This window comes from Alosa pseudoharengus, unplaced genomic scaffold (genome assembly GCF_046254945.1).
Source record: "Alosa pseudoharengus isolate Yale_2024_CS ecotype anadromous, Long Island Sound unplaced genomic scaffold, YU_APseudo_1.1 YU_APseudo_1.1_scf_1, whole genome shotgun sequence".
NCBI lineage: Eukaryota > Metazoa > Chordata > Actinopteri > Clupeiformes > Clupeidae > Alosa > Alosa pseudoharengus.
The window spans coordinates 57605205-57631206 of NW_027468564.1; the positions used below are offsets into that span (position 1 = coordinate 57605205).

Genomic DNA, 26002 nt, shown 5'->3' on the forward strand with positions numbered 1-26002 from the left:
CTGTTCCAGACAAGAGTGTTTGACAAGACCCATTAGTCACTATGGTGCTTAATAATTGCCCAATCTCATTTGCATTCGGTGAATGACATACTGTTATGGTGAAATACTTCCGCTTGAAACGTATTTTTATAAACATCGCATTGGCACGTGTATTAAAATGTCTAGTGGAGAACATGCTGTAATGAAGTATACTGCAACATTCGGCAGAGTTGAGGACTTTCCCTTTAAGATCGCTCTGCAGCACACCACACTTCAACCAAGGAGAAGCTCCCCTTGTTCCTAATATGGACATGGCAGGCCTGCCTTAAAGGGGCGAGGGGAGGGCACGGGAGGGGGACAGACTTACAAACTTGAGGACTGGAGGCCGTTTCTATTTGGAAAGCTGCACAGTCGCAGCATAATCAGAGTGGAACGGCACTGGAGCGCTAACAACTTGATCTTGCACTATAGCTCAGTCAGGAGCGCAGTCACAGCTGCAATACAGTTTAGAACACAAGCAAGAGGTTTGCGCACGACGGAAATCGTTTTGGATAACACACTCGACTTTCTTTTACCTGAAGAATACCTATTTGAACTGGATGTTCATGGAATAGATGCACTGTTTTTTAGCCATGCACTTAAGTTTTTTTTCCTTTTGGAAATCTGAAATCTGGAATTCTGACACCTGTCAGCAAGTCGATCTACAAAATCAATACGCGTAACATTTCTTTAAGATAATGGTATTATTTTAGGAGGATAAATGTTATCTTTCCCCGATTACTAATTACTTGTAATGCTCCTTGATGGTAAAACATCACATTTAAGCAACAGTTAGCTAAATCCCACCTATCAACGTGTTGGGGTTCGCAATCTTCATTATTAGAATAGACTATACTATATAGATGGGATAGCCTACTATATATTAGACAAACCTGACTTTTTTTCCAAGAGGATACTTTCCTGACCCTCTCCGAATCAACTCGCTCGAAAACCTCAGTAAGACCTTGTTTGGGACAGTAGCCTACTCTACGCAAAAGGGGTCCTGAAAGAAGCCAGTGCTCTCTCGCCGGAGCGCTGTCCCGCGCGCTGAAGTGCTGAGGAGAGACCCCGTCCAGCGCGCGCCCATAAATGCCCAGCCGATCGCGGGGTCTCGAGGATGGGCGGCAAGAAGAGCTCGTGCATTCTGCTGCTCGCGGCGTTTGCGGCATTCCTGAGGCTTGGTAGCGCGGAGGTAAGACTGACATTGATTGTCATATGGATGGCTTTTACCTGGGGAGTCTCCTTGCCAATTTTTTAAATGGTCAGTTTTAGAATACTCTTTTCTGCTCACCTGAAGTCACGTTTTTTTAAAGTAACATACAAAACAGCTACAACATGACATGACATGATAAACAACATGATACAACAGTTCTCATAAACTTGGTGAGGCGAAGGGCAGTAAATTGAAGCTCTGTTAGAACTTACGGTGTTGCGGTGGCATCTGTCCTGCTAACCTGTCACCTGTATGCAGTGTATGTTCAGTTGTCCATTGGCAGTGCACCATACCACTGTTGCCGCTATTAATGTCGCCATTTTCCGTTATGTTTATGAAATACTGTGCCATGGTTTCCTGTTACTGGAGGCTGGAGGCTAATTGGATTTTGAACAAATTTTGTTTGTATGCACTTCAATCAAGCGAAGTGCGACATTTCGTTTTAGCCTGCTTGAAATTTATCGCCTGGCTGAGTTCCCGGGACCGCTCTTGTAAAAAAAAGAGAAAACATCGCTGTTCTCTCATGGCAAGACCATCTTTGAGGGCTCTTTCCACCTCAACCTTTCTGCCCAAAGATTAGTAATATTCACAATTTATAAATGCACTCAACCACAGGGTAAAACGGGATGTCACAGCCATCGATCTCTCATCCAGGCTTCTGTCCGTGAAACTACCAGGCTAGAATATTGCCTAGAAGTGTAAAATAATAAGTTAATAGATGCATTACAACACAGGCATGTGGCTATTGAAGAGACCAAACATGCAGCGCTTAATGAAATTGTATCCTCAGTTGTGGTTTATGAAGAATGACCCAAAACCACGCTGCAGAAGTGAAGACAGCTAAAACAAAGTGACTGCACTGATGCTTTTTGAATTCCATTCAGAAGACACTTACTTCGAATTCTGCCTGAAAAAAATCTATAGCAATAAGTTCCAGTAGTACTAAGACCATGGCCATTACATTCATCCTCCCCATGTCCTTCCTTTGTGTTTTTTCCTCCAAGTGTTCACACAAGTGAGATTAATAATCAGCTTGATTTCAGTCTCAATCAGCACTTACAAAAAGAGCAGTGAAGGGAAAATACTGAGAGTCTTCTTTTTTACCGCAGTGAGCCCAAACAGGTTTGGCCTGAGGTCAGAGTGAAGTATCATTTCCTTTCACTTCAACTGCCAAACCAAGGGCGATTGTCATTGCATCTTTTCTAGGCCGCAGGCATTAACTCCCCTGTTTATGTAAGAACAGGGGGGGTAAAAATCACGATAATCTGTTTTCAGATTTTATCGACCAAAGCCCAAAAACACATAAGATTATTTGGGGCTTTAAAGCTCTCAAGGGTATTAAAATGTCCTCTGTGAGCGAATATTTGTGGTTTGGAATATGATGCTACCAGATATGATTTGAATGAGTCCCAAAACAAATGCTCATTTCAAATGTATTGTGCTATCCACTGTGAGCTATTGAATCTGAGCAGATTGTAGTGTATATGGATCTACTGAAGCAGAGAAATCGATTACCGGCAAAATCACAAGCTCATTGTATGGTACACATTGATGCCCCCTCTCCCCTCCCTTTATTTCTCTCTCTCTCTCTCTCTCTCTCTCTCTCTGTGTTTCTCATCCACTGTGGTTCTGTGACAGTTAGATGAATAGTGCTTTAGGAGATGTCAGAACAGGCTGGGAGAGAAGGCTGTAAGCAGTGTGTTAAATCAAATCAACTTTTTTCACTCCTCCCTTGTGTTATCTGTTCATCCATCATCTACCTACCCATTTCCACGACATGTGGAATTCATGCATCCTGTGTGTGTGTGTGTGTGATGTGTGTCCGCTGCAGGCTGCAGGTGTGTCACACACACACAGGGATGTAGGCTGTCTGAGTGTGTTTACTTTTGCCAAGTCTTGAGATGAAGTGTTTCTTTATGTCTGGATCCACAGCCCTGACCATTTGCCACAGGTCTTCGTGTTGGGAGTGTGCACATTATCTTTATGGGTGTAGGGAGTTACAGTGGGTGTTGTTAGTCTATTCATGTCTATGTATCCATGTAAGTACGGCATGTAGGTGTGTGTGTGTGTGCATGTGTCAGCAGTTAGCCGGGCAGCTCCATAATTCTATGCAATTACCTCTAACCTTTCTCCCCGGACGGACAACCATTCCAGATCAGTCCGATCCTCCTTTAATCCCTCAAAGGAGGGCAGGCTGATGTCATCTGATTGGCACCTGAGACACATCTGGTGGAAAAACCAACATGCCGGCACACACCTGCGCACAGTCGCACACCTACCAGTACACACACTGAGACAGAAGCACACACCCGCACAGACACACACACACCCACACCCACACAGACACACACACCCACACCCACACCCACACCCACACAATCACCCACACATACCCACCCACACACACACACACTCACATACACTTAACAGACACAAATACATACACAACATGGTGCAGTGTTCAATGAATTGATCATTTTAATGGTACACCACACAGCCATTTCTCTCTCACTCCCTCTCTCTCTTTCTCCCTCCCTCTCTCTCTCTCTCTCTCTCTCTTTCTCACGCATATATCTGACAGCAGTATAGTGCGTGTGATAAACGGCCCGTTCCCTGTGAAATGCTGACACTAGAGCTGTTGCACTGTGAGAAACATCAGCCCCTGGTCTGACTGGGGAGGGAGGCTTCCTCCCTAATGCCATGTCACACATTTGGAGAAGAAAGAGGAAGAGCAGCACACAAATTCCAAACACCAAACACTACAACACAGACTCATGAGTTGAACTCTACAACACAGACTCATGAGTTGAACACTACAACACTACAACACAGACTCATGAGTTGAACGCTACTACACTACAACACAGACTCAAGAGTTGAATACTACAACACAGACTCATGAGTTGAATACTACAACACAGACTCATGAGTTGAAAAGAAGCTCTGTGTGATTTCTGCATGCAGCCATTTTCCCTTCACACAGATTTTGCTCTGTTTGGCAGCAGTACTTTTCTGTAGCTCTGGGCAGAGGAGGAATAATCTGGTCTTTATAGTGCCTCTGAGCTCTGAGTCTAGTGCAGGAGTGGAGGGGGGGGGGTATTTAGGACTGGATGGAGTTTGGCTCCAGTGGTTTCGCTCTGAGAGTCTCTGGGCAGTTAGGCCGCTGGGTCAAACACTAGTAAAATGTAAACAGGTGTGTGACAGAACCCCCTACTACCATTTGCATGCATAGACAGGTTTACCACACACAAACATACACACACACCCACACATGCAAGCATGCACATATGCACACGCGCACGCACAAACATGCAAGCGTGCACATACGCACACGCGCGCACCCACACAGGAGTGATTTGTGTGAGTGTGTGTGTTTAGTTGCTTTGTTTGGCAGTAGCTTGGAGTGATGTGTTTGTGTGTTGCGCTTCTCTTTGCTTCAGTACTCTGCCACATGACAGTGAGCACACTGTATGCACCCAGCGTCCCAACGGCCCCCACCACACAAACGTCACCACTCTGACTGTACTGTACTGTGTGTGTGTGTGTGTGTGTGTGTGTGTGTGTGTGTGTGTGTGTGTTTGTCAGGAGAGAGCAGGCTGATTATGACTAACCCAAAGGAATGAAAATAGACGCTGAATGAAAAAGGATAAAGACACCTATTTACAGAGACTTCCTTTTATTATTTTCCTTTGGTTTCAGAGGAAACCCTTGCTCTCCGGGTTAATCCTGAACACACAAACTTTTTGACTCACGCATATTCACAAAACCACTAGCACAGGCTACACGCACACATACACGTAAACGTTGCATGCACACATACTCAAATACTGCTCACATGGACTCTCTCTCTTTCTCTTTCTCTGTCACACACACACACACACACACACACACACAGGAATACACATCCATACAGTCAAATGCTCACACCTAGTAATTTAACCTCTGCTCCCTACCTATATTTCCTCATGGAAACTTACACATTTTTTACAGATGGATTCCTGTCAGGATAAGTGGCACCCTTCCATTTTCTGTGGCTGCAGGCAATCTGTGAAGTGCTCAGAATCTGACATGCTAACCCTCCCTTCCTCTCTCTCTCTCTCTGTTAGGGGGACCCACTCCCTCCGTCCCTGGTGGTTATGGTAAGGGACAGCCCCATCTCATCGATAGAAGACTTGAAGAAGCTGCTGGACACTGACTCCGTAGGTAAAGCTCTTTCACCAGTCCCTTTCAGACACACACACACACACACACACACACACACACACACACACACCCTCTAAGCAGTTGCTGTGCATGGGGCTCCAACATGCTGTGGTTTCCTTTCACACCTCTCTCTCTCATACACAGTGACAGTAACACACACACACACACACACACACACACACACACACACACACACACACACACACACACACACACAATCTGAAAAGCTCCTCTGTTCTCTGTTCAGAGCTGTCTTCACTCTTCTGTCCATCTGAGAGGGGCAGATAGAGAGGAGAGAGGGGCAGATAGAGAGGAGAGGGGCAGATAAAGGGGCAGATAGAGAGGGCAGATAGAGAGGAGAGAGAGGAGAGAGCTGCAGATAGAGAGGAGAGGGGCAGATAAAGGGGCAGATAGTGAGGAGAGAGGGGCAGATAGAGAGGGCAGACAGAGAGGGCAGATAGAAAGGGGAGAGGGACAGATAGAGAGGAGAGAGGGGCAGATAAAGAGGAGAGAGGGCAGATAGAGAGGAGAGAGGGCAGATACAGTAGAGAGGAGAGAGGGGCAGATAGAGAGGAGAGGGGGCAGATAGAGAGGAGAGAGGGGCAGAGAGGGGGCAGATAGAGAGGAGAGAGGGGCAGATAGAGAGGAGAAAGGGGCAGATAGAAGGGCAGATAGAGAGGAGAGGGGCAGATAGAGAGGGCAGATAGAGAGGAGAGAGGGCAGATAGAGAGGGGAGAGGGGCAGATAAAGAGGAGAGAGGGCAGATACAGTAGAGAGGAGAGAGGGGCAGATAGAGAGGAGAGAGGGCAGATAGAAGGGCAGATAGAGAGGAGAGAGGGCAGATAGAAGGGCAGATAGAGAGGAGAGAGGGCAGATAGAGAGGGGAGAGGGGCAGATAAAGAGGAGAGAGGGCAGATAGAGAGGGGAGAGGGGCAGATAAAGAGGAGAGAGGGCAGATAGAGAGGAGAGAGGGGCAGATAGAGAGGAGAGAGGGGCAGATAGAGAGGAGAGGGGCAGATAAAGGGGCAGATAGAGAGGGGCAGATAGAGAGGAGAGGGGCAGATAGAGGGGCAGATAGAGAGGAGAGGGGCAGATAGAGGGGCAGATAGAGAGGAGAGAGGGGCAGATAGAGAGGAGAGAGGGGAGGCTGTGACTCCAGTAGGCGCATGGCAGCTCTGCTCTGTGTGCTAAATGGGATGATGTGCTGGATGAGCGAGACCCTCACCGCAGGCCGGCTCCAATAAATCCTTCACGGGTATTTCGGTCTCAAAGATGGCATTCGCACATTTGCACAGAGACTGGCACCCGAACATTGACTCTATCCACCCACACAGAGTAAAGTGCAACTCACTGCAGCAGACATACTCTATTCAAACACTCAGACCTAAAACACACACACAGAAAAAGACTCAGACACTCTCCCCCTTTCTCTCACACACACACACACAGGGCGTACACTGAGCTAGTGTGTGTGGTGAGTGGGAGCTGGAGAAGTGCGCAGCTGCATTTTGCAGGGCAGATGGGACAGGGTGGTGGTCACAGGAAAGCCTCCGTGTGTGGAATGCCCAGGGAGTGCGTGGCTCTGGGTGCTAATGGTAATATTTACATGGACAAGCAGCCCGGAGAACACAGCGGACAATACCACTGACCTTGAGCTCAGGCCTCACTCTCCGTTTACAGACCGAGAGACACACTCAAGGCCACGCCATTGTTCTCCCGTACCGGAATCCTGTGTGTGTGTGTGTGTGTGTGTGTGTGTGTGTGTGTGTGTGTGTGTGTGTGTGTGTGTGTGTGTGTGTGTGTGTGTGTCTGCAAAGGGTCCCACCCCTCTCCCACACAACAATAGGCACTGATTCCTTATTTATATCTCTGTGTTTTTGACCCCAACATACTCAACATCAAGTCTAAAACACACACATACAGAGGCACTCCCTCTCTTTCCCTGTCTTTCTTAGACACGGACAAAAACTATATATATATAAAAAGTTAACAAAGTTAAGGGTAAAAAGGTTTAATGAAAGTATAAATACAATATTGTGTTGTAGAGATGAGAGGGGAGTACAATATGTACATCAGATTGTCCAATATGCAGACGTCCGTCCACACATACAGACATGTTGGTACACACTGATAGACAGACAGGCATCTGTCTGGACGTCAGAGACTCACCCAGAGAAGTTGCCATTGTGTACCGAACGATCCCACTACGCTATGTCACAAACATAGACACAGACACAAACACAGACAGCTACAAAATCACGCCATTCAATTTTTTCTGTCTCTACGACTGAGTTTGACACACGCACAAGTAAATACACAAACATATGTACACAAACGCACAGACACACACACACACACAAACACACACACACACACACACACACTCTCTCTCTCTCTCTCTCTCTCTCTCTCACACACACACACAGACACACACACACACACACACACACTCTCTCTCTCTCACACACACACACACATGCACACACACACACAAACTCACATGCTATATTTGTACTTTCATATCTCTGTTCACACACATTCCTCACTGTGTGGCAGACAGGCTGCGGGGAGAAATAGCAGCAATTGTTACAATCAGACAATTTCCTTTATGTGCCCAAACAATGTCAGGCTTCGGGAGCCAGACTCCCTCACGGGCCCACAAATCCTCTCTGTTCTAGGGGGCTCCGTGCCTCATATCTCATACACACACGGAATCACCAGCAAAGAACCAGAACGGTCCAGAATGAAGTCAGTCAATGGCTGAAACAGTGTTCAAAATGGATGAAGCTTCCTCTCTTTCCTCATGTGACCCATGCCTCTGTTTCATTTCACAGAAGAAGAATCAGACAACCAGACAACCAATGAAATCCACTCCAGCGATGCTCATCAACGAGTTCCCAGAAGCCTCAGTGAGTATTTTCAGTCTTGAAGCTCCTCATTGTTCATATTTTCTGTGAAGTGAGTGTGTGTGTGTAGACAATACTGGCTTCCAGTCATGTCTACGGATAGGCACCACCCTGTCTCTACATTTGTGCCCCTCCACATGGTCATGCACACACACACACACACACACACACACACACACACACACACACACACATACACACACACACACACACACACACACTCACTCAATACACAATACATTTAATTAGGGCTGTCAAAATAACTGATTGATTTTAATTAATTAATTTGAGAAAAAATAACTGATTAAAAAAAATAGCGCAGATTAATAGATTCCGTATGACCTTTGACTCTAAGCCGTTCTAGTCAGTAACCTTTAGACTGTAAAATAAAGGAGAGAGAAGAAAATGTACTGCCTAGATCACTTATTGGAATATTTACTTTTAAACGGCCTGATGGTGTTGATAAAAATAAAGAGTTGATGAAAATAAAGTCCTCTGCAATGTATGTAGCAAGGAATTTGCATATCACCGGAGTTTGTCAACTCTAAAGTCGCACATCAATGCAAAGAAATAGTGTTGACATTGAGGGGAGTGTTGATTTTCATTGTGTCCCCTAGGTTATGTCTGTGGCCTGAAATGCCTTGTATGTGAAGAAAAAACTTCTTCCTGAAGCACTTTTGAATTTATTTCCTCAGCATATTAAGTTATATCGTAGATTATTATGGCCATTATTTGAACAGTGAAAATAATAATAAAAGAGTTTTTGAACTTTAATGTCACTAATGCTGATTATTCAATGATTAATTTGAATTTAAATATTTAAAATACTTTCACAGCAAAAATTATATATGCGATTCATTTAGATTAATTAATCACAGAGTATGTAATTAATTAGATTAAATTTTTTTAATCGATTGACAGCCCTACATTTAATGCATTAATGCATTCACATTCTTCAAGAATTGTCCTAATGTATTTGTACTTACATCTCAGAATGTCTTAGATTAACTTTGCACTTTTAAAAGAAACTTCCATTTTATAAAGTTACATTTTAGTCATATGTTTTGTGTATTCATGGGTTTTTCCCTGTATCTCCCATGTCTTGCTCATATAATACTAACTCTTGTATTCCCCTCCTCTCTCTCTCTCTCTCTCTCTCTCTGTGTGTCCTGCTGTGTCCAGTGGCGAGTGCTGAGCCGGCGCTGCAGGCTGCGTGTAAGGTGCGCACGGAGGTGCTGGAGGTGACGCGCTCCATGCATGACCGCACCAACGCCCACTTCATGCTGTGGCCACTCTGCGTGGAGGTGCAGCGCTGCTCTGGCTGCTGCAACAGCCGCACCTCGCAGTGCGTGCCCGTCGTCACGGAGACCAGGCAGCTGCAGGTACACACACATACACAGCCACACATATACAAGCACTGAGCATCTGGGAAAAGCCCCGAAGTCAACAGTCAATGGAAATTTAGATGTCCATAAAACTTGGTTTCTTATGTAACTGGCATACTTGTGGTACCATTTTCAGCTACTGATACTGATAAGGAATGTGCCTGCATGCTTCACAGTTAATGATTCACCCCATGAAGTAATGGAGGGAAATTCACTAGAAACATATATGGAAGCTGTCGCTAGTATGCAGTGCACATGGATAGTATTGGTTGACTGTGTGAGCTGGCAGAAAAAGTCATACCCCCCCCCTCTGGTGTGCTGTTTCAGATGACCAAGATCACCTATGTGAACATGCGGGCGCACTTTGAGAAGGTCATCATACCCGTGGAGGACCACGTGAGGTGCAGCTGCCAGCCTCTGACCTCGCCCCACGCCGGCCGCACCTCGACGGCGCGGAAGCCCCAGGCCACCCCGCCGCCCCCTCCTCCTGCCCCGCGCGTGGCCCACAAGCCCCCGCAGCCGCACGGCCACACCAAGGAGGACCTGCACCGGCACGACCAGCTCAAGCACACGCAGCGGCTTCATCTGGACGAGCGCCTGGGCCAGGAGCGCCTCTGGCAGAACAAGTACAGCCCCTCACACACGGCCGGGGAGCCCCCGCACCACACACCCGCGCGCCGCATGGACTACCAGGCCCCGCCGCACCACCACACCACCACCACCACCCCCCGCCAGCACCCGGGGGGGTGGCCCGCAGATCGGGAAGGGGAGCTGGGGGCCGGACAGATGCCGCCTGGCGCTCAGCCGTCCCTCGGCGACGGCGGACCAGCGGAGGACGGGAGGACGCCGACGCTCCAGCACGGCAGCGGAGACGACAGCAGCAGACGTGCGCTGGGTGGGGCGCAGCATCAGTACCAGCAGCAGCATCCGCAGCATCCGCAGCACGGCGACAGGCTCACGGTGGGAGAGCAGCCGAGGCATCTGCCCACACAGTCTGACGCCACCACGCCTCACCAGCCACAACACGGACCGCCCTACCACCACGGCCAACCACACGCTCCCGTTTACCACCACAGCCAATCAGACATGGCCGGTCAGCCGCATGTCCAACCAGTAGGGAGTAGCCATCATAGTGCGTCGGAGGGGAGCAGTCCATTCGATCCGAACCAGTCAGAGCTGACCAACGGCCAGAGAGCAGCGGAGGACACCGAGGAGGAGAGGAAGAGGTTACATGCAGAGGAGTTAGAGAGGGAGACGGACAGGCAACAGGAAGTGAAGTCACAGCTTCATCATCATCATCATCAGGCACATCCCCAGAGCCAGCCGCAGACCTCCACACAGCAAGCAGGTGGGTGTTGTCCACGTGTGATTATGTCCGAGCGGCGCGCTGTGCGTCCGCGGTGTCCTGCGGCTTGTTAGCCACGCTCCCACTTTCTCGTGGATCCTCTATTGACTCCCAGGCTCTAATCTGAGCTCTTCGGGAGTAATGTGCCCTTATCTCCAGCCCAAACATGGCCTTAATGTAATTAGCCACACTTCCTGTGATTCTTCCCAGTGCCGCTGAGTACGTCAATGGAATGGATACACTACAAATTTCCATGGACTGTCAAACCCATTTGGAGGGCAATTAGGTTGCCTTTTATACACATTCTAACACCCCCCCCCCCTTCTCTTTTTGTCCAGCAGTGACGGACGCTCCAACTACGTTACAGCCTGCGAGTCCGTCCTCCAGAGCCCACACCACCCCGCGCCCCCCACCCCTGCGCAGGAGACGCCGCAAGCACCGCCGGAGGATCAGCAAGGCCACCATGAGAGCCATGATCATGTAAGTGACACAGAGAGAGAGCGAGAGAGAGGAAAGAGAGAAAGAGAGGAGAGAGAGAAAAAGAGAGGGAGAAAGAGAGAGAGAAATTTCAATTTAAATCAATGACTTACAGTTGATGGTAATCTACGTATCTACGTTCTGTGTATTCTGATTCCTGTGCTTTGTCTCAAACAGGGTCATGTCCTAATGGTGTGAGGCTCAGGGAAGAGGAACAAATGGGATCCAGGGAGAAGAGCTGGAAGTAAGACACAGGGACAACATACGCCAACAACAACGCATCTCAAGGCAGCCATCTTGTATCCAGAGTGCCCCCGAGTGACCCCAGCCCCACCACAGCAGAGGACTAAACTGTGTAGTGCCACACCTCTGCCCATCACCAGATCCAGACAACACAGAGGAGTAGAACTTAAAGGGATAGTCTCTGACTCCACGCGCCAATCATGTGCACTCCTCACCTCATGGCCAGTGTTTTCATTTTCTCCATTGCTCTCTTACTGTAGCTTCCACCTCCGTTGGCTACTTCATTGGGAATCAGTATGTGGCTGTGGGCCTGTTCTCTGTAGAAGCCTTATGGACACTGTGACTGTGACAGTTTGATTCTAGACTGCCTGCTGGAGTGGCTTCTGGATCCCTGGACTTAACTGGACGAAGCGGTGGTGTTGGAGGACTGGTGCTAATTCACTTTGGCCTCGCCCGATGGATAGTAGCTACTCTCTTCGAAAGAGACTCTGGACTCTAATTTGAGAGCAGACAGGGGAGGCCGATGCAAGAGACTCTGGACTCTAATTTGAGAGCGGACAGGGGAGGCCGATGCATGCAGAGCAGAGAGCAGAGCGCTCCCAATGCCACGCTGTTGCCTATTGTTTAAGTCAAGCCTGAAACACTGGAAGTTCAAACACTGGATTTTGTGCATTCTCAGACTGATGCATATATCAAAGAAAGTAGACTGTTTTGTGTCGCAAATGCTTCAAACACAATTGACAGAAATATCAATGTTATCACATCATTAGGATAAGCATGCCTCGTGATATACTGTATGTGAAACTCTTGCTGTATACGTTTAAATTTATAAAAACAAATGGTGACACTGGACGGTAGATGGGGACAGTACTGTCCAGCTCTGGGGCATGGCTATACAGTATGTGGCCTTTTGGACAGGGAGATACAGAGAGGGACCGTCCCTCTGGGGACACATGGAGTGAACACATTAGATGGGAGGTTTTAGCGAGTGCTCTAAGCACTGCGTTTAGTTTGGAGACTGCTGAGGCAGGGGAGGCCCATGGGCCATGTGTGTTAGTGATGTTGGGACCTCTGTACAAACGCTAGCTAGCTTACACTGGCTGTACATTTTACAAATGCAATTGTTCTTATCTCTGTGTTATTTGTTAACTTATTTAAATAAGACAGATGTGATTCTGTCTGTATGTGCGCAAATGTAATTAATGTTATTGATTATAATTATTTGTTGTAATTATTGCTATTTTAATATAAAGATGAAATCTAAATTGATATAATGTCTTTCTAAGTGTTGGCTGTGGTTTGTTTGGTTATATAAACATGGTCAGGAAAACTACCTCATTCATTCAAATGCCCATTAACTGGGTTTCCTCCATTACCAAATCTCTAATTCAGTGGAACATGGGGAATTCCAAAAAGGCTTTTTAAACCCTGACTCAACACACGCAAGAGAAAAGAAACCATTTGGCTCATGTCATCCAAACTAATTCAGGATGTGAAGAAGTGTTTACCCAATTTTACACAGCTTCCTAGCAGTGTCTTTTTCTTAGTGAATGCGTCTCTGTGCGTGTCTGTGTGTGTGTGTGTGTCACGTTACAGTCCTAATCTCTGTGTGTGGCCTCTACTTTCTGTACATGGCACAGTGACCCTACACAGAGCAGTGGTCATGGGCTGTCGTCATGGTAGCAGGCTGCCGGACATATAAACAGGGGGCTATCGGGTGGTGAAATGGAGATGGGTCAGAGACAGGCAGAGAGATGGAGGCCTGATAAACGCAGGGACAGACGAAGAGAACGACAGCAGAAAAAAAGAGAGAGAGAGAGAGAGAGAGGGGGAAGGACAGACGAGTGGGAGGGTGAAGATCTCACAGGAGAGTGAGAAAAAATAGAGGGAGTCAAGAAAGCGAGGAAAGAGGGGAGAGAAGAGAGAGAGAGGGGTTGAGAGAGAGAGAGGGGTTGAGAGAGAGAGAGAGGGGTTGAGAGGCTAAAGGTGGAGTAAAAGGAGAGGGAGAGAGAGATAGAAACAGCTGAGGAAAGTGAAATATGTCGCCACTGACATAGTGTGAGGGCTAGCTGTACATGAGGTGAACCCCTTACACACACACACACACACACACACACACACACACACACACACACACACACACACACACACACACACACACACACACACACACACACACACACACACACACACACACACACACACACACACACACACACACACACACACACACCATGTCCCAGACTGGGGGGCTGAGGGGTCCTCCTGGCCCTGTGTGATGGGGCTCCACTCAGGGGCAGCTCTCCGTGTGGGTGGGAGTTTGGATAGAGCCATGAGGACTGCAGGCCTGACGGAGCAGCACTGGCTACACCCCAGAGACCGCACTGCCAAACACAACGACGACATTAAGAATACATTGGAGTAACGTTAGGTCACATTAGAATGGTTTACATTGGGGTAACGTTAGGTCACATTAGAATGGTTTGACCCCTTAGGAGACGCTTTGGAGCATTTAAGTCTTTTTGCCCCAAAGGAGTCCAATTGTGGACTGTGATTTTTGGCACCATTTGTCATTTAGGAGGGTGTGGATTCAGACACACACACACACACAGACATACACACACACACAGACATGCACACATGCACACACACACACACAGAAAGAGGAGAGAGGGTGACCTCTGGCCCACCCTGTCCAGCACCCCTGCTGAACTCGCTCACACCTGGGCTCAGCTGGCGCGGAGGCCGGGCCGCGGGGCAGCCAGGGGTCAGTTGGCTGCTGCTGCCTGGAAGGCCGGGGTGACAGGCTCCCGACAGAAATGTGTTCAAACAACCACAGGACCCACAAACAGACGAGAAAAGGCCCTGGCCAAACATGCGCGCGCACACACACACACACACACACACACACACACACACACAGGTGTACTCACTGCTCTACAGTATGTGTTCAGTGTGCATGTGGTGTACATGGGTGAGAGTACCTCTGTGTGTGAGGCCCACCTGTCCGGTGTGTGAGGTAGGCACCTGTGCAGTCCAGCTCATGGGCTGCAGTGGGGGTGCATAAGATGGGCAGTGGTGGTGGACAGTGGTGGGGGTTGTGTGGGTGCTGGCATGTTCCTAGTGGGACCTAAACCATGCCTAATGGCTCCTGGTCCAATCAGTGGCCAGGTTCACAGCCAAGTGTCAAATCTAAACAGCTCCCACCTCTCAACCTTTAGCAGCACACTGACAAAACATGCTTCTAAAAGTGGCTGCCCACCCTGTCTTAATAAATGCTCTGAGGGGTCTGTGTGTGTTTGTGTGTGTATGTGTGTTTGCGAATGCAATGTGCTGTATCAGCATCGGTGATGATGTGTCTGTCTGTATATTTTGAGGAAATGAATGGAAAGTGATTAAAAGAAAGACACAACACACACACACACACACAGTAACGTCATTCTTCCCCAGATTAATGCGCAACTGCAAGGCGCATTGAAGTCCTGGCTAGTGACTCAGCATGAGCTCAAGCACCTGTTCCTCTTAAAGCTGAGTTGAGATGAGGTCAGAGACCAACCCCAGCAACATCTCTCTCCTACGGCGCATGCTGACCGCCTAATGAGTCGTGCTACTGGACCAGCGCTTACAGAGCCACTTGCTCTCTCTTCTAATGACCTGGTCACTCCCTGTGGTGAGAATGACACAGTAGATTCATGCTTAAAACACACAGAATTGCAACATTTAGAAAAGAGTAACATCTACTGACGTAGTTATCACCGCCACCTTCCACCTTCATCTGCTGACCTCATCAGCTACATCTCACCTCCAGTCCAGTCTCTCCTGCTGAGGCGTCCAGTCTCTGGTGCTGATGCGTAATCTTAGCTTTTTATCATCTACTGATTTGATCACCCCCTTCCTCGTTGCTTATGAATGAGGATGAAGCTATAACGCTATGACAGCAGATAATGTTGATAAAGTGGTGCGTGCCTCTCTCCTTTTCCTGTCCTCCCTCTGACGCACATTCATCATCCTTCTCTTCTTCCTTTCCTGTGTCTCTCACTCATGGGAACGCTTGCTGACTGTTTATTCTGGAGAAGCTTTCTCTATCACGCTTGTCCTGTCCATCTCTCTCTCTCTCTGCTGTATTGTGATCTTCTGTGTCAATATTATCTGTCTGTCTCTTCTGCTTAGTGACCCTCTCGCTCACACAGAGTGGCTCTCAGACATGGCGTACACTAAGCGTACACCGGCGCAGCCCAGCAAATGTGCCGAACGCACTGGGTGGGCGCCGTCAAGTACAATGGTGTTGTCATTTTGGCATGTGCTCACCCATGGGACCGGATAAAGTTTAGACTTCTGTTGGCCATTTTGTGTCTGCTGTTGTGTCTCTCACAGTCTCCATGTCTTTGTGTATATTTTGTCACTGTTTTTGTGTGTGTTTGTGTGTGTGTGTGTGTGTGTACCAAAACATGTGCAATGCATGGGCTGGAATGCTAAATCCCAGAGAGCAGAATCATTCAAAATAGTGCAAATTCTGTGAATGGTTTGGACATTATATGTGAATGGTTTGGACATTACATGTGTATATTCACTGTCAGAATCATTTATATTTCATGTAGCTTTCTCTGCTTCCTAAATTTGCCCTTGTGGTAAAGAAAGTATCTATCTATCTATCTACAGTATCTATCTATCTGATTTTGGAATCACAAAGTTCTTAGGTGAACAGAATCTACTGTACAGCAGATGAATACTACATGAAGCACCAAGTATGTTTTTCTGCTAACTGGGTAATGTAATTCATAATGGCAGGACAAGATTCCCATGACAAGAACTATATTTGGAGGGGAGGAGAGATGGCCACATTTGGGTGCATATTCCCTCTGCAGCATCCACCCGTCTGAGCTACTTGAAGGCTGCTCCACCTTTAGCACCACAGCCCACAGGACTGCTGGATGTGCCTTAATGATGATTCATTTTACCAGATTAATTCATTTTGGGTCACTGCCTCAGACTAGGCTACAATTCATAATTCAGCTGATGAAATACAGTTTGTGAAGGCATTATTTATTATTATTTTTTATTATTATTATTTTAAATTTATGAATCCGTTAGCTCCTGGCTAAGCCACCATTTCCCACGTCCATAAACCTTAAATTGAACTGAATGTGGCTTTTGTGTTGGTTGACACCAGTGTGCTAGCTGAGCTGGTCGTTGTGGTAATAGCTGATGCTATCTTAAGCCTTCTCATGGTGCCTGTTGTGGTTGTGGTGTCTTTTCCCTGGTGCCTGTTGTGGAAAAGCTCTGCATGAATGAAGTGCAGTGCAATGAGAGGGAAGCCTCCGTGCTGCTGCCGCTGCTTCCTGGGTGCGCTACGCTACGCTGGGCTGCAGACGGGGCTGGGTCGGGCTCCGCCGCACTTGCAGAAACGAAACGAGGAACCGAGTCGCCCATTTCCTCCGCCTCTGGGGGGTTTGGAGAAGTGGAAAGTGTTGGACTTGATTACAGTGGCTCTGCTGTCCCCTTCCGCCCACTCTTCCTCCGCTGACCGATGCCGCTCTCTCTCTCCCCCCGAGTCCCCCCTTCACTCGGCCGCCGCCCCCGCTTCAGCAGGAGACCACGAGGCAGACAGCAAACATGGTGGGAAAGAGGAACTGGATTTGTCCCCATTCAGCAAGGCCCAAAATAATCGGCACTGTGTTCAGGGAGCTGTTTTGAAATGTAACACCAGCATTGTGAAACTCAAATGCCCCACATCCACAAACGCGCCCCATCACACGCCTGTGTTCCTGTGAACTGTTGTTTTGTATATTCGTTGTCATAGAAGGGAATTAAGTTTACTTCCCCTAAACAATGACTTGAGTGTTCAGCTCTGACTTTTGCATTGTAACATAGCAGTGGAGTGTCATGTCTCTGGCGGAGTGCTTGGCCCCTGCTCTGTCCCTCCCTGCTTATTCTGCCCTGTCATCAGCTGTTCCTGTGGGCAGTGCACCTCAGGCCGTAACTCACGCAGCTTTCATCTCTGACTGTTCCCGGGCTGCCCTCCCTGCCACCAGCGCCAGTCTGCCATCGCTCCCTCTCTCTCCCCCTTTCCCCTCCTCTCTCTCTCTCTCCCCCTTTTCCCCTCCTCTCTCTCTCTCTCCCCCTTTTCCCCTCCTCTCTCTCTCTCTCTCTCTCATTATTTCTGACCCTGTCTGAACATCTGTGTGTTTATTTGTGTATGTGTGTGTGTATGTGTGCATGTGAGCATGCATGAGAGACGGTTGGCGCGCGTACGTGCGTGGTGCCCTCTCCTCGTCAGGTGCCCCATTGGACGGCATAAAGGCTGATTGTCTAAGTCACGTCCGCGGAACAGGACTGTCACACTCCAGTGCATCTGTACAGTAAATGTGCCCGGCTGAACCCAGCGCTCAATGGCACATTCAGCTATGCATATCGCTCCCCATGGGCACCACGCGGCCCGCTGACACCGGCCCTGGGACATGGCAGCTCCGACTGCAGAACGGGACTGCAGGAATATAGGGCAGCCTCCCTGGGAGACAGGCACTTCAAAGTGAACAGGTTCCAGAGGCATGAGCACACAGCTATGGCATCAAACATGCACAGACAGCCTGGCTGGCATCGCCACGGAAACAATGACAACTAACCTGGACTGATCTGCCCGGGCCGGGAGGCTGAGGACTGTTACGTAAGAGTACAGGTGCTGATGAGCTATGAGCTTATCTAACACGCGCGCACACACACACACACACACACACAGTAACACTAACACAAACAAACACACACACACACACACACACACACACCTTCTCCACCCAGAGACAGGGAGAGAACCATTCAGGTTAAGCAGGAAAAAACAGGAGCATATGGTTAGTAAAACAGCAAAAAGAGTCCCTCATTCTTTCCTTTGTTCAGCCTCAAAAACTGTGATTTTTTCATGGGACAAATATGAGGGACACTGAGGTCAGTAGCCGGGGGGACGGAGATGTAGAGGAGCAATAAAAACTTGGACACAAAAACAAGACATAACTTACTGCTCCAGCAGGGTCATAGGTAGATAGGAACATCCGGCAGGCATAAAAAAGTTAATGAGGTTGTTTGTGGGACATCGGGGTGTGTGTGATGTGTGTGTGTGTCTACGTATGTTTCCCTTTGTGTGTTTGTGGACAATAATATTGTATGACTGGACCCCATGTTTTCCAGTCTTGGAACAGGAAGTGGTACCTAGCGACAAGATGAAAACACAGGAAGTGCAAGCTGCGTTCCTGACATTCCAGTATTGTCTTGGTGTGCTGACACACACATGCGCCTGCTCAGGAAAATGACCCCCCCCCCCCACACACACACACACATAGTCACACACACACACACACACACACACACACACACTGCACATCAGTGGAACACAATGGAGTTCTCTCTCTCCCTCACACACAAACTGTCACAACAGAATAAAATGAAGGTTAGGTCATTTGGGAAAATACCATATCTATGATTTTCATGTCCTGTAAATATGCCTTGATAAGGGGAACTCCATACATCGTGTTTGCTTGTATGTTACAAAAGTCCATCTATGGTCATTCTAAGGACAGAAATATTCTATTTTGGCTGACATAAGTTTGTCCATAAAATTGTTACTGTATAAACTGACGTGTATCGCATATGGATGGGACATCATAATCAGATTGAGATTTACAGTTGCCATGACGGTGTTATCTGAGCTCTTTACAGTATGGTGCCGTGCTCAGGGTGCCTGGTCTAGCTCCACCGCTCCTTTGCTCCGGCTCCCTAGCGACCCTCTGCCACATGCCAGGTCCCATTCTCTGCAGAGAAGAGAAGGCTGTTACCTTGGATAACCCCTCCAGCATACCCTCTCTGATCCCCCCCCCCCAACACACTGTTTACTTTTTTTGGATGCTCATCCCCTCTTCCTCAAGGAGCCAGTCCAAGTCTCTGTCTCTCGCCCTTTTCCTGTCGCCCTAACTCAGACTCTCTCTCTCTCTCTCTCTCTCTCTCTCTCTCTCTCTCTGTCTTTCTCTCTCTCTCTCTCTCTCTCTCTCTCTCTTTCTCTGTCTGTCTCTCTCTCTCACTCCTCCTGTGCTCCACTGCAGTGATCCACAGGCCTGTAATGACTCCATTAGTAGGAGTGTCCGGGAGCTCATTATGGCTAGCAGTAATCCGTCACATTAGCGTTGTCTGCACATCTGTCTTCTTAAAGTCGTCCCCCCCCCCCCCCCCCCCAAATGTCCCCATCATGAATCAGCGTCTCTGACGAGTCTCCCCGCTCCAGCCGGGCTAAATTAAGACATGCAGTCCATCATGGTGGCAGAGCAGAGAAATATCATTAATGCCGCTGCACTCCGCAGAGAGCCGGGTGGCCTAAAGGCTGAGATTAGCATTAGCGCTAATAGGTTTGGGCACTGGAAGATGAAGACTCACGAAAAGTTTCAGAAAAGCTCATTACAGGTTCTGCCCCTGGTAACGGCACCTGAACACAAGCAGCTGCACTCTCGGGTGCCTCTCACAGGTCACTGCTAAAGGCTGCGCACATGTGCAGAGACGACCGTATGAAAAGGAATCATAGCTACGATCTATCTATTGCACTGACACAAAGATCCGTAATGTTAATGGAAAGAAAACAAAGCTCACCTAAATTCATTTATTCATGAGTGGACTGATTTGTAGCCCGCCACTCTCCATCCATCCACTGAAATGGCTGACTTGAACCAATCATTCATCAGCTCAGCAAATAACCTTTGTAATGCTTTAAGGAGGGCCGGGTCGGGTACGATGAGCCATAGTCCGCCTATAGTCATGGGAACATGACACGGGAATAATGCTGTGATGCAGCCATATAGTTGCTGTCATTGTACTTTTAAAGCTTTCCAGACTGCTTACAACTACTTTGTGAATAGCCTGGGCAGCTGAAGCTATGAAACCAGTCAAACTCCTGCATATTGCTGCTTCAACTATTATTTAACAGTGCGTCTGTAACCCCTTCTACTTGTCTGCATTGTGGTTTCCCAAGAAATGGCAAGGGGACGTGGGACCAGTTCGTCATTTATTGACCTGGCATGAGAGATAACACTTTGGGATTCCGTAGCAAGGCAGCAGCATGGATTTTAACACAGTATGCGCTGGCTCTAATCCTCCAACTACCGTAAAACTCCAAATAATAGCCTGGGCTTTTATTTTCCCAAATCGCCAAACTGCACCGGCTAGTATTAGAGACAGGCGTCTATGAGACAGGCCTTTAATTCCCTTTACACAAAACTTTTCTTCTGCAAAGATGGAAAATATTATCGAATTAATTATTTCAAACACACTGAATGTCTACCTATATAACTAGGCTATCTGATGACAATTACAGATCATCATTCATTTATTGTTGAGATGTTGTTCATTGAGTGAGATACAGTAAGATCCAAATAGCGGGGATAGCCAGAACAGATGAAACACGTTTTAATTAAACATAATCTACAAAGAGATCGTATCACACTGAAAGCTCATATTTTGTCACTAGCAAATAGCCTATATCGGTCCTTTGTCAAATAGTTGCATTATCAGCCCTGACCAAAACTGTTCAGGAATTATTTATGCAAAAGTGGAACGTGCTTAATGTGTCATTCTCCCTCCTTTTCGGCAGGAATGAAACAGCATGAGAGAGCATGAACCATACTGTTTCTCCCGTTTTGTATTTGCCAAATTTGACAACAGTCTACATTCAAATCATAGCCTACTTCCAGGCGCACAGGAACATATTTTTGACCAGGGGTGCTGAATAACAAAATAATCATGGATGTCCGAGGATTTCTCCACCAGCATATGATTCGAATTTAGACGGCTAAATACGCTATTTCACCGCCGTGTATGAGTAGGTCTAAGAGTGAGAAGTTTTATAATGCCCTGGGCAGCCACATTCCACTGCAACTATGCGCAGCACTTGCCACTCCGACTCATCAATAAAAACTGTGCGCGCACACACCAGTCCCATGGAAGCGCACTTGACTTTACATCATTAACCTATTTCAGTAGGTTATATAGCCAGAGAATGTCCGTAGACGGGCTCTGATATAGCCTAGTCTAAGGTAAATTCCTTTTCTGACTTCTTCTCTTTATCGCCATGGCATTTAGAATAAAGAATAACGTTCGTGAACCGTTCTGGTTTTGTTGCCAGCATAAAAACAAGCTTACCATCGGCCTATCCGCAAATTAACACAAGGGATGAATTGAACGATGACGAAGTCGGACATATAGGCATAGTTCATATTGGAAAAAAAGTTATACAATTTGGAACTCTTGCTCTTGGGTGCTCCTTGTTGGTGCCCCCCACCCAATCCCAATCCTCCCCCACCTTTTTTATGCAGCCCTTGCCACTTAATCTACTAAACCCCTCTTCTACTGCACTCCCCCCCCCCCCCCCCCATTAATGCACAAATAGGCTGACACCAGACATAATTTCACTGCATTTCTTACTTCCAGTAACTATATGCATGTGACAATAAACTTCCTTGTATCCTTGTAACTCTAGCTTTTCCCCACCGCAGTCTTTTAATGCCATCTAATCATAACGTGCGCAGTCTGCGCCATACTTAAGCCCAAATCACACCCAAGATTCGCAACAAGATGAGCAGCAACTTGATGCAACATTCTAAAACCTTGCAACTGTGACCAGACTAGGGATGTAACGATTACCGGTATAATGATAAACCGTGATAAAAATGTTGACGATAACAATTACCGTTTTCTTTTGAAATATCATAATTATCACGGTTGATTACCACGGTGTTGAAACCGTGTGTTTAATCCTTCCCAGCTTCATCCGAGCCTGCTTTTGACATACAGTAGGCCTGGTACAATGAAGCAAAATTGGTACCCTAATGATTCTGTTGTCCAATTGATGGTTTTAACTGCTATTTGGATTAGGCTACAACTGATTTTAAAAGGCGGAACATTTTCACCGCAAAACTTGCACTGTATCATTTAGCCGCTCTGCGTTTTTCTTTTTTTATCTTCGCGTCCACATTAAATCCATTCCACTCACGTTATCAGAAGAGCACAGTAGCCTAACGTTTGATTTCTCAGGGTAGGAATTTCATGGCGGCCACGTCGTTGCCCCTTGCGTTGGCCGTGATGTCCCTTTGAAAATCAGAGGTTTACAGGCCATGGTGGCCTTGGTGCCCTTCTTTCAATATCCTGCTTTGCGTCCTACTAATAGCGATTTTTATTTAGCCTATGGCCTGTCAAAATAGTCACAGCGCAAATTCATTTAGTATTTTATGCAGTGGAGAAAGTGACAGCGCAAGAAAGAAAGTGCGTCTAAATTCACCCATTCTTCTCAGTTGAACTACTCGTGAACGAGCCTGCTTATCACGCAGACATCAGTATCACATGAAAGAGCTTTTTCTCAGCTTTTAAACGATGTTAGCCGCGAATTGCTATGGTGAACGGTTCGCGAGAAAAGTAAATAATATAATTCAATTTAATCATAAATTCTACTGAAGGTTTTGCGTCCATCACCCTACCCATTCCTCTCGGTGAAATACTTCACAAACCTTTCGTTTAACACATAACAAACCATATATCAGAATAAACAGCAGACCTTACCGAACACAAAGATGTAAAGCAGTCACCTGTACAGTTAGCCGTTCCAGAGTAATCCAGTTTTGAATTTGCAGTAAATTTCGACATGCATGGATGTCAAATTTGGGCTTTAAGTTTTACAATGTGTTTAAATTGTTCCACATGATTTCATAACGGGCCAAATACAAAATAAATGTTACAAATATCACCTAGATATCGGTAAATCAGAGGACAGCTGACTAAGAGTTTGTGAAAGTATCACAAAATGCTAAGCATGCATCTAGGCTATTTGAGTTTCTTAAAGCTGAACTGTGCTTAAATTGTTCAATACATGATTTCATAACAGGCCAAATATAAAATAAATGTTAAATATAGCCTAGATATCTGTAAATATTAGATGATCAGATCATTTGCAGTTCTATGTAATATGTTTCATGTTTTTGTAATGTTTCATACAGTGATGCAGGTCTACTGCAGTGAATAGGCTATACAACTTTGATCATTTTTATAGCCTACTACTGTATAGTTAACTTTGGCCTTGGTGCCCTAACATGTGGCCTTTGTGCCCTCCACCAAATATGCTCAACTGAAGGCCAAGTGGCCTTGCCCCCAGAATGGTGAAATTCCAAGCCTGGTCTCACTCATTGGATCCAGATAACAGTAATAGCAACCTCCAAATAATGTTAGGGTAAGTTAAGCTATAAGCACATACCCAATTAAACATAAACGGGACACTTTTTGAAACAATTTCAGCTTGTGTAGGCCTATCAGTGCTTTCTGAACATATTGAACACACTTTTAAAAATACCGTGATAATACCGAAAACCGTGATAATTTTGGTCACTATAACCGTGAGGTTCAATTTTCATACCGTTACATCCCTAGACCAGACATGTGAATGCTTTGCGACGGCTTGTAACGACGTGCAACATCTAATTCACACTAACCTCCTTTCTGTAACTGTTTCGTGTCATTGCGAATCTTTAAACAGACGATCTGACGGGTTTTAGAAGATTAAATACAACCCGAAACTAAAAAACAGTCCGGGCCTCTACTGAAGACCGGCCTTTAACCCAAACCTGTAGCCACGCCAGGCGTTTAAAAGAGACAGGCGTCTCTTAGGGACTCGGCGATTATTTGAAGTTTTACGGTATATAGTATTTATGAATAAAGTAAAAATGCAATACAGATATACTAACAAATTGTATAACATGTACCTGGCATGAGAGATAACACTTTGGGATTCCGTAGCAAGGCAGCAGCATGGATTTTAACACAGTATGCTAATATGAGAGGGAGAAGAAATATTAGCTATCCACACGTGTGATTTGAAACTTCGACGTAAAATGTCTTCTAATGTACAAAAACACTACACAAAATACACAGGTTACATTGGCAAAGGAAGTGCATAACACCTCGAGACCATAGGTGTTGATTTAGAACGTTTAGTAATGAATTATGTGGGGGTTCTGTTTACACACAACTTACCGCTGGCTCTAATCCTCCAACTATGAGGGAAGCCATGCAGTTTTACGTGTATGACCACTAGAGGCCAGTACTCAACCAACTGTTTGACATAGCTATTACCAGTATGTAAGAAAACAACTAAAAAATAAGTGCAAGTGGAAGAAACTAAATCATCACTGTTACACGTCAATACTTAATAGTGCTATTGCTTTAGTGCTGTCCCATATCATACGTAAGGGATAATGTATAGAACGCCGGTCATTATTGGGAAAATAAGTCCCAACAGGGCGAACCTGACCCCGACGCGCAGCGGAGATGTAGATGTGTTGACAGTGGTAATTATATGTTTGCAGCGGTAATTACCTGAAAATATTTTACCGTAGAACTTTGGGAAATCCCATTCAAGCCAATGGAGCGTTCTACTTGCCTTGTGAAGAGCCGTGTATTAATTAATAGTGCTATTGCTTTACCCTAGTGCTGTCCTAGCCTGGTCCTACCAGACTTTCGTACATTTCATAATGTACAGAGAGTCTGGCCACTTTCCATTGCCAAGCGTTAACTTCCTTGAAGTACTCTGTTGAAGTTTAAAACTATTGGATCTGCCCAGAGCCACTCTGGATCTGCCATAACCAATCGATAACGTTTGGTCGTGAAGTATATCTGGCTCAAACTAGCGCAAGTCCTCAACGTCATCGTTCTCAGCCACTCCCTCTGTTCGCTGATTGGACCTGCAGATTTTTGCAGGAGAAAACCCGCAAATATACCGCAGACCCAGACGACGTACTGAAGGGAAAATTGAGCCGAAGTACGTAGGAGGGCGGAGCCAGGCTAGTGCTGTCGCATATTATATTTGAAATATGATACTGGCCAATCCTCTCCAATTGTTTAGAATTGGACTCTGGGCGTTTGGGAACAGCTGAGGAAGGAGGCTACTTGAAACTGCGAGTTTCGGTCGGTGTGAGCGAGTGGACTTTCAGTTGACAGTAATTAACACCCTTTTTGAACAATCTAAGCTGTGCGAACGTCAGAGGGCGGTCTACGCTGATTCATCATTAGTGAGACACGAGGACAGCTGCATGCAATTCCTGTCAGCATAACAATAGAGGCTGTAGCTGAAGCGTCAGCCCTCGTTGCAGCCGTACTCGTTTAAGACGGACGCGGTCAAGACGAGCAAGTTTACCTGTGC

The 26002-nt window shown here is 46.7% G+C and overlaps 1 protein-coding gene across 2 annotated transcripts; it reads left to right on the top strand.

Moving 5' to 3' along the window:
• The first annotated feature begins 418 nt into the window (after positions 1-418).
• On the top strand, positions 419-13031 carry pdgfba (platelet-derived growth factor beta polypeptide a). Of its 2 annotated transcripts, none has more exons than XM_076295132.1 (7): positions 419-1210; positions 5338-5434; positions 8269-8343; positions 9523-9722; positions 10053-11073; positions 11409-11550; positions 11725-13031. In XM_076295132.1, the coding sequence occupies exons 1-7, from the start codon at positions 1136-1138 to the stop codon at positions 11735-11737; spliced, it is 1623 nt and encodes a 540-aa protein (XP_076151247.1). In that variant the 5' UTR covers positions 419-1135; the 3' UTR covers positions 11738-13031. The 2 variants fall into 2 exon arrangements, with proteins under 2 accessions (XP_076151247.1, XP_076151258.1); XM_076295143.1 differs by having other exon boundaries at positions 11412-11550.
• Positions 13032-26002: the final 12971 nt, after the last annotated feature.